Source organism: Nelusetta ayraudi, unplaced genomic scaffold, assembly GCF_046127955.1.
Source record: "Nelusetta ayraudi isolate G7.1 ecotype Tasmania unplaced genomic scaffold, CSIRO-AGI_Nayr_v1 ptg000008l, whole genome shotgun sequence".
In the NCBI taxonomy this organism is placed as follows: domain Eukaryota; kingdom Metazoa; phylum Chordata; class Actinopteri; order Tetraodontiformes; family Monacanthidae; genus Nelusetta; species Nelusetta ayraudi.
The window spans coordinates 7,404,068-7,419,564 of record NW_027466058.1 but is presented as its reverse complement, the minus strand read 5'-3'; the positions used below and the strand labels follow the sequence as shown (position 1 = coordinate 7,419,564).

General features: G+C 40.9%; 2 protein-coding genes across 3 annotated transcripts; both read right to left on the bottom strand.

Annotated features, from left to right (window-relative positions):
* Positions 1-66: 66 nt before the first annotated feature.
* herc4 (HECT and RLD domain containing E3 ubiquitin protein ligase 4) lies at positions 67-9,906 on the bottom strand. Of its 2 annotated transcripts, none has more exons than XM_076019086.1 (24): positions 9,645-9,906; positions 8,407-8,677; positions 8,151-8,310; positions 7,557-7,633; positions 7,223-7,444; positions 7,043-7,138; positions 6,479-6,605; positions 6,117-6,286; positions 5,951-6,024; positions 5,673-5,800; positions 5,479-5,538; positions 5,119-5,230; positions 4,769-4,958; positions 4,504-4,676; positions 4,290-4,409; positions 4,099-4,197; positions 3,828-3,995; positions 3,465-3,608; positions 3,167-3,333; positions 2,501-2,567; positions 2,337-2,419; positions 1,735-1,918; positions 1,042-1,144; positions 67-951 (listed from the first exon to the last, which is right to left on the bottom strand). In XM_076019086.1, exons 2-24 carry the CDS (start codon positions 8,630-8,632, stop codon positions 743-745), a joined length of 3,159 nt encoding a protein of 1,052 aa, XP_075875201.1. In that variant the 5' UTR covers positions 8,633-8,677; positions 9,645-9,906; the 3' UTR covers positions 67-742. The 2 variants fall into 2 exon arrangements, with proteins under 2 accessions (XP_075875201.1, XP_075875202.1); XM_076019087.1 differs by having other exon boundaries at positions 6,132-6,286; positions 9,645-9,905.
* A 3,719-nt stretch (positions 9,907-13,625) lies between these two features.
* LOC142883818 (androgen-dependent TFPI-regulating protein) lies at positions 13,626-15,069 on the bottom strand. The gene is made up of 5 exons (XM_076019085.1): positions 14,903-15,069; positions 14,666-14,791; positions 14,468-14,569; positions 14,250-14,365; positions 13,626-13,801 (listed from the first exon to the last, which is right to left on the bottom strand). The coding sequence occupies exons 1-5, from the start codon at positions 15,053-15,055 to the stop codon at positions 13,642-13,644; spliced, it is 657 nt and encodes a 218-aa protein (XP_075875200.1). The 5' UTR covers positions 15,056-15,069; the 3' UTR covers positions 13,626-13,641.
* Between the last annotated feature and the right edge of the window lie 428 nt (positions 15,070-15,497).

The following is a 15,497-nucleotide window of genomic DNA, read 5'->3' as shown; positions in this document are numbered from 1 at the left end:
AAAAAAAAAAAAGACAAAGTGAAATATGATGACACAAAATTAAACACCATCTCTCAAAGTACATAATAAATTTCAGTGGCAGCACTTTTTTTTGTTTATTTGTTGACAAGGCCAACAACTACTATACTTAACTCAGGATCAACGTCACACTTCTCAGTTAAATGTTAAAAACAGAAAAAACAGGCCATCTGCTTCAAATGGGTTTGACACAACAACATTAACGCCTGTTAAATACAACAGAACTCCTTTTGGATGCTGTTTTTGGACCTTGTCCAATCGGGCTGGATTTAAATTAGATCACGTTTCAGAAACATTCTGAGCAATCGCTATAATCAATGTTGTCTAAAGGTTTTCGAGATATCTCACAGGGGTTGATGTTGCTGTGTGTATGCCCCGCGGTGCCCACCCCAGCAGTTGGTTTGTTTCTTTTCATACTTGCGTCATATCCAAACTTGAACAAAAGCACATCTACAAGAGCAGTGTAAATAGGCTTGTTAGTAAGAGGGCATTCAATACTGTGATGGCAAGAAAAAAAAAAAAAAAAAAAAAACCTGAAAAAAAAATCAAAGTTAAGACTAATGTCAGAGTCAAGCCATCCATGTCTGCGCGTGGCCGCCGCCGCTTCATCCCTGCAAGCGCTCCTGTTCCTACGGCAGGATACAAGTCTGTCAAACTCTAGCGGAATGTCGATGCCGCACAGTCAGTCCGCTGCTGGAGTTCTGAGGCATCTGTGAGTGTTTCTTTAGGCCAGGTTAAAACCTTGATTGTGATCGATCGCCTGCAGGAGTTTCCCGCGCAACGTCTCTATGCTTGTGTACTTGGGAAGGTCCAGCAGGTTGAAGCAGGTGTGGGCTACGGGCAAGTAGTGCTCCCCTCCGCTGGTGGGCTGGATCACCAGCTTGAGGCTTTTCATGCCCAAGATGGGGATGCGGTCACTTCCTGTCAGGAACACTGCGAGGACGGGAGACAGAAACGGGCCGTAAAACGAGGGAACTCGACCACTAACCTAGGAACGAAGATGGAAGGGCGACAGACGCTTACACAGAAACTGCTTTTTCTTCTCGAGAGGAAGTTCATGGAAGACCTCCCAGAAGAACCTAATGGTGGGATGTTCTGCCCAGTATTCCCCTTTGTACTCGGTACCCTTAGGAACAAAGAGGATGAGTACCATTCAGAATAATCCAGCAGACTTTGACCGGTTTTATGACACCCATGTTTATTTCCTTAAAGCTGCAGAGTTTAATGCAGTATTCCAATGGCACGGACGTGGTAGCAGTTGAACACAAATTCTGGACACCACTGTCTCATAATAGTGTGAGGGCTGGCAAGAGCAAGAATCACTGAATAAATAAATGAAAACCCTTTTTGCTTGTATTGGTTGCCAGGAAATTCACCAACTGAATGAGTCTTGGAGAGGAAGGGGCAATAGTTTGGCTAGCAGGACATTGGCTAACATTCTGCACTGGAGGAGGGCTAATGAAGTAAACTCTGACAAAAACGGGGATCATACTTATAACACTGGACGGTACCAGTATCGTGGGGAAAGGAGTGTGCAGTTTTTCCTTGTTGCAATACAACCCTCAACCACTAGATGTCACAAAAGGGCTATTTTTCAGAATAAAATTACGAGAAGGGTTCTCATTCTTTTATTAAGAGTTAAGCCACACTCAAACACAAACTAGTAAAATCAAATGACAGACACGGTTTTATCATGAATCATTATTGAGACTGTACCTTTTGGAGTTCTTCCCAGTCGTAGTTAGCGTTGCCAATGACCATGGCCTGCAGCTCGTTGGGCTGGAAGAGCTCCAGCACCTTTCCTCCGCACACTTTGTGGAAGCCGGAGTAGAAGCACTCAAACAATGGAGCCACTGATGTGTTGAAAACGTAATCCACATACGCGGTGACAAATTCTTGCCTTCGGAAGGAAAAATAAAAGCGCAGCAAAAAGTCAACACGAACCAACCACAAACCAAAATTGATAAGTCAACTAAAAAGGAGCCAAGGAAACTTTTTTTTTTTTTTCCCCCCTCCACCATGAGAAAGCAAGAATAGTGAGAAACCACTGATATTGTGTGTCTGGACCAATGAGGAAGAGAACATTGAAAGTTACGTTAATCAGTGTAATCAGTGGCAGCCCAACGTACATAGTACACTGTTAATTACCATGTTGTATGTATAATGCCACGATGTATGTAATTAAAAAGAATTGTGTGGAAGGGTCATAGCTGCAAGTGACACACATCACAGAAGCTTAAATCTGACTAAAATGAATCAACACAAACCATGTTCTGATCCGAGTGCAAGCAAAGACAGTGAATGAGGTAAAGTTTCACCTGTTTGATTTGTCGACGTTGATGTTTTCACCATTGGGTATCAGTTCCAAGACCTCTGTGGCACCATAGTTTTCCTCTGTGATCTACAAGAAGTAGATGCACACGTCAAAATACTTGTCTAAACTGGAAGCGCCATGGACACTGTCACTGGAAATACCCCTCACTGTAAAGTTTAAGCAGAACGTTTCCTCAAGGTCATCTTCTGTGTAGTCCAGCAGCATCTGTAAACTCCTAGCAGGAACACAAATACACATTTTTACAATATTCTCTCAAAACAAACAGCACTTTCAGAAGTTTGTTTCAACATGTACAGATAAAAGCAGATCAAAAGGCCAAAGTGACCTTTGTGTGTTTAGATCTTTTGAGCAGAATTTTTCACTTGCATCTCAATACAAGTAAACAACTAATAAATACTACAACTACTCTTTCACGATGATAAGGAAGAGCAACTTCTAGATGGCATTTTGTTCTGTTTTAGGGAGATTTTGAGAAGTTACTAGGCTTCACTGTCAGCCCACATTTTACTTCCTCTTTCATTGTGCGGTTGTTACTGATTTAGAAGTTATTTGGCCACTTTAGTTTTGCAGTGCATTGGCCACAGCCGGGCTGAAAGCATGTATATGCATTTAAACAATAGCTGTATGTTTTTTTAAAACAGCAGGGTGAGGTCAAAGCATTTTTAATGATCCCAACACTTTGCGGCAACATTTTACCAAATCTGAACATCCCAGCTGAGCGAACACCAGGCTGAAGCTCATTTATCAATATATAAATATAATATAAAATATAATTTATTTGTTGAAAGGAAACCACAGGTGATTGTTTCAGACCTTCCCACATCAGGCATGAGTTCTTTCAGGTCATCCAGTGTTGCTTCTCTCTTCAGAAGCTTTTTGTAAAGCGCCACGGGGAAGTTGAGCTCCACAATGGTAAGATTGTATATGGCGAGACCGCAGATGAGCCCGATGAGGTGGAACAAGTCGTAGTCCTCAAAGGTCTGCAGGAACGAGGTAAAGACAGCCACTCAACATGGAGCACAAGCCCACTGTACTTAAGAATATAAACAGAATATATTTAAGAGAAGTTTTTGGACTGTGCAAATGGAACAAAGTTAAAAAAAATATTTACCTTGTTCGAAAACCAGATAAGTCTGGACTCTTCATAATAACGAAACATTCCGTATTTGGGATCCAGCAGCTCCTTCATGATCAGGAGAAAGAACTCCTTTCTCACTCCGCCAGCATCCACTGCCTCTTCCCCCACGAAAATCACCTGCCGCAAAATTAGTTGTTGTTAAGGGCAACTGCAGAATGTCTGCAGAATGTCTTCTCTATATACAGTCATAAGCAACCTCTATGACCGTATGTAGAGGTTGCTTAGACAAATACACTGGCATACACTGCATCCAGCAATTCAATTAAAAGTGCAGGATCGAAAGTGTATTTTTTTCCCCCTTCATTTATTATAGGTGCATATCTTTGCAGCTTTTACCTTCAACGGTTTCTTGTAGTCAACATTTTTGGACTTCCTGAGGACTTCCATGGTGTCGCCAACAATATTTTCCCTTCGAACAATGAGGATGAGACACGGGTTGACCGATTCCACCGCTGGCAGGAACATGGAGTTAAAGTTTTGCATCTGCGCTTGGTCCACTGCCATCTGCCAACAACAACAGAATGAAATGCAATCCGATTGACAACAGGAGCGAGTTGTCTTGCTCTCTTCCAAAATGGTCAGAAGGGAGAACAGAGTGAAACGTTACCTGCATTTGTATGACGGCATCAGTCTGAAGCAAGGTGGTTTTTGCCTGGGCATCGAACACAAAGGGATACCTGCACAGAGTCACCACGCCGTCGTGACCCTGAGGACACAGAGGAATGGACAAGATGGTCACACACACGCACACACACGTAACCAAGGCAGCAGTTGGACGGACACCAGCAGCTGACTCACCGATTGGTACATCTGCTTCTGGATCCACGTGATGTAGTCATTTCTGATGTCTATAAGCTCGTCCAACTCGTGGATGTAAAACTTATCGTATTGAATCACGTGTCCTGCTCGCTCGTTCACCTGCAGCCAGAGGAGAATGACGCTCGACGTGGCCTCTATTGTGTATTGGTACAGTTTGGCAGCCGCTGCAATGCGGATTCACTAGCCGTCTTACCCCGTGCAGGATCTCCAGGAGGCGCAGGGCTGTTTCCAGGAAACTGTTGAAAATTCTTTGTTCAACCGAGGGAATTCCCACCTTGTACATCTGCAGCAGATACACCACAACCTCCTTGTACAACTCGACCAGTCGCTGGAAGACCTGCGGCTCAAATTTCGACCACCAATTTCCTGGTGCAAAAGCAAATCAAGTGCATGATAAATAAATAAATAAAGAAACCATTTCAGATGACATATTTGAGTTATAAGAGAGCTCCTCTTACCCAGCACCTTCAGCGCAGCCTCTTTCAAGGCGATGATGGACTTGGCGAACGGGATGACGATGGTCACATAATTGTTTCGGTCACAGAAGAGGGGGCTTTCAGGAAGAGTGAGGTAGAGTCTCAGAGATTCAATGTCTGGCGGACAGTTGCTTAGTCTGGGAAGTAGATTCTTCTCCATGCTGGCAGCAATCTAACGGACATTCAAGGGATTGGGATTTACAATCTGTGGTGGTTTACAGCGTGCAGCGGAGCAAAGTGCAATGACGATGGTAATAAGACTTAAGCATTTGTGGGATGATAAGACAATGGGAATGTGTCAGTGCAACAACAAAAACAATGCAACAGCAAACCTGCTGCATGATCTCAGGGTGATCCTCTTGGGCCACTCTGTGAAGCAGGAGGCGGGCCATGTTCGTATCCACCCCTGAACATTTGTTGCTGGTGCTGAAGTGATCTGGATGACTGTGAAAATATATTTGTGTGAAATGTGGAAACACATAAAGACACAGAGTCAGGTAAAAAAAATAATAAATCACTGTTGCTTTTTTTTTTCTTGAAATAAGTATTCACATTTACCCTGACATTGCATGTAATAATAATAATAATAATTATCATTATTTAATATGCTTTCTTAGCACTAGATAATACTAAATCATAGACACTGGGCCTTTGAAGTGTGATAGATGGGAGTTTATGAAAAATCTCATTACCTCGTGGACAGAAAAGATCCATTGAGGCAGCTTGCTGAGGAGAACACCAGGTCAATCTCACTGAAAAAAAATGAATAAGGGCAATTATTCAATGCAATACGCATGTAGGCCTGAAAAAATGTTAAGTGAAAAAAAGAAGAAAAACTGCAAAGGTAATTGGAAAAAAGAAAAAGAGAAAGAAAGAAAAAAATTACTTGGATATTTCTTGAGAAAGTCTTCCCGGTGAATGACTAAGCCACTTGTAAATTAGATCTTCATTTAAGGTGCAAATTTTTCTGTGGGAGTCTCGTATTCTCACATCCTCATCTGGGTCCTGAAGTGTCTGCAAATTTCAAATGAGCAAAAATATTTACTGGTGCTGCTTGTTTTGTGATTAAGGTCCATTCATTCTTTCTCCTGGACGAACTGAAACATTGGACAGACAGACAGACAGACAAGACAAGACAAGACAAGACAAGACACTTAAACTTACATTGGCAGTGAAGTGAGCAAAGCTCTGGTCGCCTCCAGCATAAATCTTTTTGATACAACAGAGTTGTTCAAAGTCTGCAGATGCAATTTCAAATGTATTACTGCAAATGCATTCACAGCTGATGTAAATGCAGCTGTTTAGCCTCTGGTCAACACCAAAAACACACCGTAATGTGATGTACCTTTGTCCATGGGAGCGCTGGAAAATATGAAGGGGCCTTTAATGGGGGCGGGACTTTTCCTGTTGCAAGTGGAGTGAGTGCCGAGCTGCCCGTTCCCACCCAGCCCAAATGAGTACATCTTCCCAGAGGAGGGCGTGAAGGCCAGTGTGTGCTGCCTTGTGGGTGCACAACATTACGAAACTTTTCAGCTTGATAGCATCACAACAAAATCCAAGCATCTCCACTGAGTCTTACAGATTGCCAATTATGGCTGGCAGTCTGGATAATATCAAAACAAATATGTCACATTTGTACTGCGTTTGAAAAACATTGCCAACCAGTCAATAGACGGAAAGATAATACGATACCTTCCACATGAAATCTGTGTAACAACATTTCCCATCAGCTCAAAGACCTTCCTAGGGTTGATTTCGTGGTTTGTGGAGTTATGTCCAAGTTGTCCGTATCCCCCTGCACCAAATGTGAACACACCTCCTTCCTGTTATAAAAAAAGAGAGAAGAAAAGGTTCTAATGCTTCCCGTGCAAAGTGTGCCTCAAGGCATACATTGCAGACACATCACTCAAGGTTGGACTCCATTGAGTTTTGGACTACATCTACTTTTTAAATTTTTTTTTTATAACCACTCCTTTTGCAGAGACCAATTTGAATCAATATGTGACCAAATGATTCTGCCTATTCCATCTCACTGACTCACTCCTCACTACCACTCCCTTGAAGCCTGTCAACACTACTTTTAACAAGCATCTTTATGTCTGAGGTTTTATTTACGCAGCATTTAGGAAAATATCAGATAGGGAATGATAATGGAACCTACAATAAAATCAAACTGGCACCTAGAAAAACATTTGAATACCACTTGTAGCACATATAATAGTGACATCAAGATCTTGCAGGAGCAAAGTTCAGAACTTAACTTGGTTAGCGCAGCTGTGTGATCTTCTCCACAGGAGACGTAAATCACTCTCTGTGACCTCAAGGACTTCAGCAGGGTTGGGAAATGCCGATCTGCAAAGAACCGTCGGATAATCAGCTGGACCTCGGGGCTTGCGTACTCCCCCAAAATTCTTTACCGTTTTGGCCAGGACCCACCATTGGTGTCATTAAGACCAAGCTGACCAAACTTGTTCCGGCCCCAGCCAAACACTGCTCCTGAGAGGGTGAGGGCAAAGCTGTGCGCGCCACCTGCTGATATCTGGCCAAACGGAATACCCTGCAAAGACTGGATCATGTGTGGCGTGGAAATGCTCTGCCCACTCATTCCCAGCCCAAGTTGTCCACATTGATTTTGGCCCCAAGAGAAAACGTGGCCTCCTGTGAAGGAAAATGGATGCAACAAGGCATGGCTTAATGCGAAACTGGAAAACTGGAAACTGGCCGAGTAAAAAAAGCAGGTGAATTAGGTGGTGAATGGAGCCCTGCTTACCTCTTGACAGTGCGTGGGAGTGCCAAAACCCACAGGCTACCTGAGCAATTTGAACATCTGACAATGACTTGATGTTTCTGCCATTTCAAAGGGAGAAAAACAAAAACAATCATTGGGTTGTGATTATATATATATATATATATATATATATATATATATATATATATATATATATATATATATATATATATATATATATATAAATAAATATACACATATACACACACACAAACACACACACACACGTGTGTGTGTGTGTGTGTGTGTAATGCAATGTTGAGACAAGATGTACAGATGGTTAAGGATCATTCTGGCAGATTGTTTTCTCAGGTCAAATTCAAATTCTGTTTTTATTGCTACTGTTCAGCTCCGGTGTGTATTCTAAGCTAAGGACACTAATGTTACTTTACATGGAGAGTGAGCATACAGCTAAACTCATGCCAAAGAAAACAGGGACCTTTTTGTTAAAACAAACAAACAAACAAACATTATTCTAATTATTATAAACATTATTCTGGTTTTCAGTACATACAAAATTGGCACAAAACATTTTTTTATCAGGATCAAGATGTGTAAAAGAAGTGCAAAATTTACCTTGGTACACGAACACATTCTTCAAAGTTATTTAGACCCAGCTGTCCATCTGAGCCCAGACCCCAAGAGTAAATCTGTCCCTTGTCATTAAGGGCCAGTGTGTGGCACTTCCCACAAGACACCGCTACAATGATCTGTGCATCCAAAGCCACAACATGTTCTAACAGGTGGAAAAACACGAAATGTTTAAGCGCTCCCTATACCATGTAAATGATAGCAAGAAAAAGATGTATAAATATACATAATATTGCTCTACCTGGTTTCTTCCTGGCCTTCTCGTGTCCCAGTTGCCCTAGGTCATTGCAGCCACATGTATACACTGTCCCATCGTCCAGGAGGAAGACGGTGTGTCTGTGGCCGCACCCCACGTCACACACTTTCTTCCCACCGAAAAAGTCACATTTCCGTGGGGTGACCACGATCTCCTCATCAATCCCACCCAAACCTAGCTGTCCGTAGGAAGCATTTCCCCAGCATAGCATCGTGGCTCTGCCCGCTGGCTACATGCAGGAGCAGGATCTCCGTCTCTGTATAACAGCAACAACAACAACAACAAAAAAACAACCAAGTTTGCCACTTAACCTTGGGTGTAAAATACGAATAGCTCTAGGTGCAAGAGACACAGTTCGGCAGGCTAAACTTAGCAAGGTAGCAAAAAAAAAAAAAAAAAAGCAAAACACAGAGAGCATGAACTATATACCGCGAGCCTAGATCACTTCGCAATGCTTTATAAAGTTTTCTAGCTTACAGCAAAATTCGGTCTTACCAATGTCAAAAACATGTTGTGAATGAATTAGCCAAGCGACGCGAGGAGAGTCACATTTTACCTTAGAAACTTGAGAGAGGCGTTAGCTGAACTTATCAGATGACACGACTTCCGTATTAGACGTCAGTTATCCAAAATAAAGCTTGCGTACAATCCTTTAGACGCATAAAAAATTAATCAAATTAAATCTTAAATTAATTATCGTATATGGTTATGGTTGAAGTGATTATTTTCTTTTGATTTTCTTTTCGGCAGGTAAAAGGTAACGTTTCTTCCAACAGTTATTTGAATTATTTAAGACGGAAGTGCTGCATTTGTTTTCAGCCAAGTACTGAAAGCTAGCATCTTGACTTAATTCGCCATGAGTACGAGCAAAGCTGATTAGTCATGACCGATGCAACTTGCTCAATGCAACGTGTAATCTAACTGGTTACGTTGACGCATTCAGGCAAGCAAAAATAAAAACAAGGCACGCAAAAGGCTCTACAAAATATTCAAATGTCACTGTGCCATTCTGCATGAGGTTTAATGTTAGCAAGCTAACATAAGTAAGGACATAATTTAGTTGGCCGTAGCTGATATTCCTTTATTGCGGTGATTTATGGTCATAGTGATACGAAGACGCCCCTGCAACTCCAATATAACGGTCATTTAATGCATCATATACTAGTTAACAGTTTAATGCACAATCCCGTTTAAGTCTTTCAGGGCCAAACCGCACACCTTACCAAAGTCGCCAGATCTCACGGTGTTACTTTCTCCAAGGCTGTCAAGATGGACCAACAGGTAAAGCTATTTCTCATATTTTTCCCATTTCACTTTCACAAAAGCTAACAGATATTAGTCCTATGAAATTTTTGTTCCATTTTTGTACAACTGCTGTTGTGCGCCGCCTTCAGTGGTAGTGGTAGCTGTCGACTGTACCAAACTAAGATAGTAACAGCTTCTGCTTTCGCAAATAAAACTCGCCGACAGTACAACGAACGAGTCAGGGTGTGTTCCCTATAACCTGTAGGGAGCCGAACCCGACAGAGAAAAGAAGCCTTTATTGTTATATATATATCAAGACGTAATTTCACCTGACAAGGTAATATACTTAAAAGGACGACGTTTTCTTTGAAAGAAAGACTTTTGCTAACAAAATAATGACTAAACTAAAGAGAGAGAAAAAAAACATATTGATACAACAATTTTTCATAACGTGTTAACACGTTAAGAGTAATTTAATTAAATGTTCTTATTTAAGCCGCTCTCATTTAAGCCGCTTTCACAAATTATGAAAGCATGCAGCCTTTGTGAAATGTTGACTTTAATTTGAAGGCTACTCTATAAAACCGGAAATTGCCTACTTTCATACTCCTACACTTTATTTTTGCCAAAAACTGTCGCGAAACATCTACAATGTTCTAGACGAGACACGCGCATGCGTGTCTCTGCAACTATGTATGTGTGAAACCCTAACCCCAAAGAAATAAATATCCTACAAAATTATTAAATAATTTGATCAATCTCAGTATATATCCACATATAATATAATTTCAGTTATGATCTGAAACTTCAAAGTATTTAGGCTGCAAATTCAGTAAATAAAATGTTTTTTTTTAATTTTATTGAGTACTCTTCGATTGTTTGTTAAATCATAGAGATTTAAATATACATAACGTGTTGACGCTGTTTGCATATACGCCGGACCTTCTATCTGTAGTGAACCAATATGGTAGTGAAATGTTTTCCTTAGTCAGTCACAGTGGATATGTTGATCTACGAATTGAAAATGAAGGGGGGAGACCCCGTGACCCTGAGGTCAAGAAGAAGTGGGTATTGAAGATGGATGGATGGTGATTGTGGTGCGATTTGGCCTGAAGTGGCATAACTTGACTTTTGCCAAAGGCCAGGATGATGTGCTAAAGCGGATGTTTCAGGAGGGTAATTTGCTTTAATAATTGAAAGTGATATAAATGAAAACACTGACATGGAAAAAACGTTTAGGTGGACCAAAAAATAGAATAATAAACAATGATAATGAAAGAAGGTATTAATTTAAAGAGAATTGGAAAGTTTTGTAAGTAGATGTTTTTCAGGTGGGATTTTTTTTTTTTTTAATGTAAATTGTCATTTTCAAGTTATATTATTCACAATCTAATGAACATAGTTTAACATTCTACAAAATTAAGGCATTTGAATAGGAGACTACGTAGCCACAGAACGTCATAAAAAAAAATTAACACTAATACTGTTTTGCCTCCCTCTAGTGGACGTGATTTAAAAAAAAAAACTCAACTCAACTCAACTCAACTCAACTTTGTCAAACATGGCATACATACTGGACTGGACATATGACATAAATGAAATTTCAGTCCTCTCAGACCCACGGTGCAATAGGCAAAAAGAAAGACAAGGCAAAGAACAACACTGTTTGGTATAAATAAATTAGACTGTAAGCTAAACCAAACCAAACGTAGCTGAAAAAAAGAAAAGAAAAAAAAAACCTTCAAAAAAAATAAAAAAATAAAAAAAGAACTCCAGATATTTTCTCTTTTACTAGCATTTTAATAATAGTGATGGTCATGGTCCAGTATCATTTCTGTTGTGGCCTGGTTTAAACACAAAATAATCCAATCAAATCAAGAATTCAGAAATAAAAGCTTCTGACAGAATAATGAAGCGGGGGAAAAAAATAGAGTGGCACATAGTGTTGACATTTTGACGAGTTTCTTTTAAATTTTGAAAATAAAAGTCTATGGTTATAATACATTTGTATTTAGAGCTTGTCAATTGTTTGACAGATCTTGATATTGTGTAAGCCAAAAAGTTACTGGAATGTATCCGTCTCCTGTTACGTTTCAGCCTATAATCAGATAATTTTGTTGCCATAATTTCCACTGCATCTTGTGATGGAGTACACAATGGTAGTCCTATTATCACTGAAACCTGACAATAGTTCTCCCCCATGGAAACAGTCCATTTTACGTAGTCACTTGCGTAGGAGAGCACTTCACTGGTGATACACATCTTGCAGGTGTTGCTCTACCTGAAATGCAATGCGTCTTGCATAGCTGGTTTTTCAAGTGAATTCTTGCCTTGTGACTTAGGTGTTGTGGCCTGAGTTCTCAGTGCGAGGCCACTCACTTAGGTTGCAGCTGCAAAACAGAGCCAATGCCAGAGAGAAACCAATAGAATCCTCATGTTGTACTTGCTGGGAGTAAGTAGAGACCTTTCTAAATGTTTGCTAGAATTGATAATGTCTGACCTACTGTGTGTATGATTGACTGATGTTTTATTTTATTGTGTGCAGATCGTTGTTGGCCTCCTCTTCATCATAATAGTCTTCTCAAAAGGACTCCAAGATGTAAGTACACCTACAGTAATGTTATTCTCTTGTACGTTGTGATTTTTTGGAATGTTGCCTTGGTTTGAAAACAAAAAAGTAAACTGATAAAGGAAGCAGGAAGCAAACGTTTTATGAAGGCTTTCACAGCAAGTAATGTAGTGAATCAGGAAAGGTGGTGTGACTTATTGTGCCATATGCTCTTACAGGGAAATAAACTGAGTAAATTTCAACATCCTGAGTCATCAGGCAACAATAAGAAGGTACCACAGTATGAAATGTTCAATACATACAATACGTTTCATTAAAAATATACTAGTGTTTGACAATTCTCTTTTCTGCAGAATGACCTAAGTGAAGAAGATGTCCATCTACTGGCGAGGATCCTCTCTGTTGGACTGGTGGATGCTGACCCAAACTACCTCCACCATCTGAAAATGTACCGAGACTTGCATGGAAGATGAGCGACCCTGGCCAAAAAAAAATGTTACTCTTTCATGAGTGAATGGATGCCGCGCCGCTGTTCCAGGACGTGTGGATGTATTTTCTAATAACATGAGATCAAGGCTTCGTATTTTCAGCAGTGAGTTTGGATACTACACTGTGGAGTTATTCATTTAAATCCTCAATATGTTGGTCAATTGAAAGCATGCACTAGGTTCAGGCCTGTGATGAAAACAGTGATAAATTGATAAATTAGGAACAATGGTGCTGAACATGGATGTGATAATTTGATGGATTCGGACTGCTTTATTTATTACTGATCGATATATTTTAATACTGTGGAAAAAGTAGTCGAAAATAGCCTTTAGTATATCACATTCAGCATCGACGTTTTGTTTTAAATCAGGATTTGCTGAAAACATAAATATAGGAATACATGTCTTGCTTATGATGCTTTTGGCTTTCAATGGCTTGCTTCAATGTCATATATTGTTTTAAGTGCTAAGCAATGGGGAGAAGACCTTAAAGGTAGAAGTATTGTACATAGTTTCAACAGAAAGCTTCTAACTTGGCTAAGTGAAATTGTTGGCTAAGGTGCTCGCTGCTGTGAGCAGTTGCAAAGGTATGTCTTCTTGAGCTTGAGTGTGCTGCGCTGAGCAAAGAATAATCACCATTCACTGGTCAAACCAGAACCACAAAATTGTCGCAGATCCCTTAATTTATTTAACAATGATTTCGTCAACAAACTTTGACACGCCAATAAAAAAAGGGTTCTTTTGTTCCCCAAAAATGTAACAGCTGTGTTAAAAAAAAGTCAATTTCGATGAGGCATCAAGGGTGCATTCCTTTGCTTCAGCTGTTTTTCTGTACATGACCTTCCTAAAAGAGAAAAATAGGCAGTCAAAAAAAAACCAGATATCAAATGTACGGTACTTTGTTTTTCTTGTTAACGGCTACTTACCCCAGAAGTGGTTGTTCAGCTTGTCCCCAAGCATGTAGAGCAAGGCTACGACTGACATGTTGAAAAAGAAGAAGGCAACCAGACCAGTAGAGCTGAAGTGCCCAAGAAGGGGATACACCCAAATTCCAACTGACAAGTACACCCATAGAATCCTATAGAGCAGAGGGAAAAAAAAGAAGAGGTGCCACTGTGTCTGATGGATTATCTTGTGCTGTCTTGTCTGAGGAAAAGGGCAAATGTTCAATCGTTGTGTACCCAAGGGAAACTGCTGGTGACATTTTCACAGAAGGAAAACAACCCCGGGGGAACTCTGCGTTTAATGTATTTATGGAGTGAACTATGGGAGACATAATCTTTGTAAAGGGCAAAGTTTAAAAGATCAGTTGTATTTCATTAGTAATACCCCTGCGGCGCTGGACCAGTCTCAACTACACCCAAGATGTGTTTTTGCTGATGCGCTGACTCACCTTCAGATGAAGTAACGAGAATAATAATAAAGAAAAATGAGACAGTTCAGACTTGCTTTGTGTTCATTGCTTTTCTATTGACGTTCAAAAAAATCTCATTGTCATGGTGTGCGTGTGCCAACTCAGCGCTTACCAAAACGAGTAGGACAAGCCCACAACACCCAGCGCTGCCATCGCATGCTTGGCCTCGGGGTAAGCATGCGGCTGCACGAGCAGTTCTCCAAGTAACACGGGGAGGACCAACGTGTGCTGAGAAAACAATGTGGGAACGACACGGCGAGTGAGGTTATTTATAGTGGGATAATCCAGATCACTTTAGAATCTGAGGGCTAAAAATGTAGTTTCACAAACCATGGCATGGTTAATCCATGGCGGGAAGAAGGTGTCAATAGAAGCTGGGTAGACTAATTCCCTGTCATAGGTGAAAATGCTCCAGAAGAGTAGGACGACGAACTGACAAGGACATAATTGCAATGTAAATGATTGCAAACAACTCAATTAAAAAAAAGAAAAAAGAAAAATAATAATATGGTTGGAAAATGTTCTCACTGTGCCGACAGGAAAGGCAAACACAGAGAAGAGGAGATCTTTACATCTGACCAAAGTGCTGTCCAACTTTGTGTCAGATTGCAGGTCGTTCACAGCGGCCAGTGCGAAAAAGGTCATCTGTAGCAACTGAAACAGCAACAGCAACATCGCTCACACTAAGCATTCGGTTATATATGATCTGGCATTCGCAGGTGTCAATTGTCAATTTCTGTATGTGTACGCACAGCTGTGCCTCACCAAATTCAAAAAAGTGAGGTACTTCCAAGGTCCACCATAGACAAAGATTCCCGCCGGTAACTCTTCTCCATCCTTATCCGCCAGAGTCTTGACAATAAAGGCATACCAGCTGAACACCGTGATGTGGTACACCGTGCTGATGCTTGAAGCCATTTCTTTGCAAGACTAAAAAATCCCCAGCTGACAGTGCAACAAGGAAAACCAAAACCCCGGTCTCGCTCAGGGACTCTTCACGATGTGCGTCCTTCCCCTTGAACTTGAGGTATTTTAAAGATTAGCTTTGCGCGGAACAAGCTTATCAAGACATTTGTGAGCATTGCACACAAAAGACCCCCTGTTCCCAATGAACTCTGGTAGGCTGCATTTCATAACCCACCGCTGTGGCATGTGACGGGGTCGCGATTTCACCCACTGCATGAAAGAGTATTCTTTTATACTTCCCGGTCAGAGCTCAATCAGATCGGTTCAAGTTGAATAAGCAGTATCAAACAAATAACTGCTGACTCGTTGCAACACTTCTACCACTGAGCAGCAAACCAAATCCCGGCCAGTCATGACGTATGCTTGTATGTGGGTGATCCCCCCCCCCCCCCCC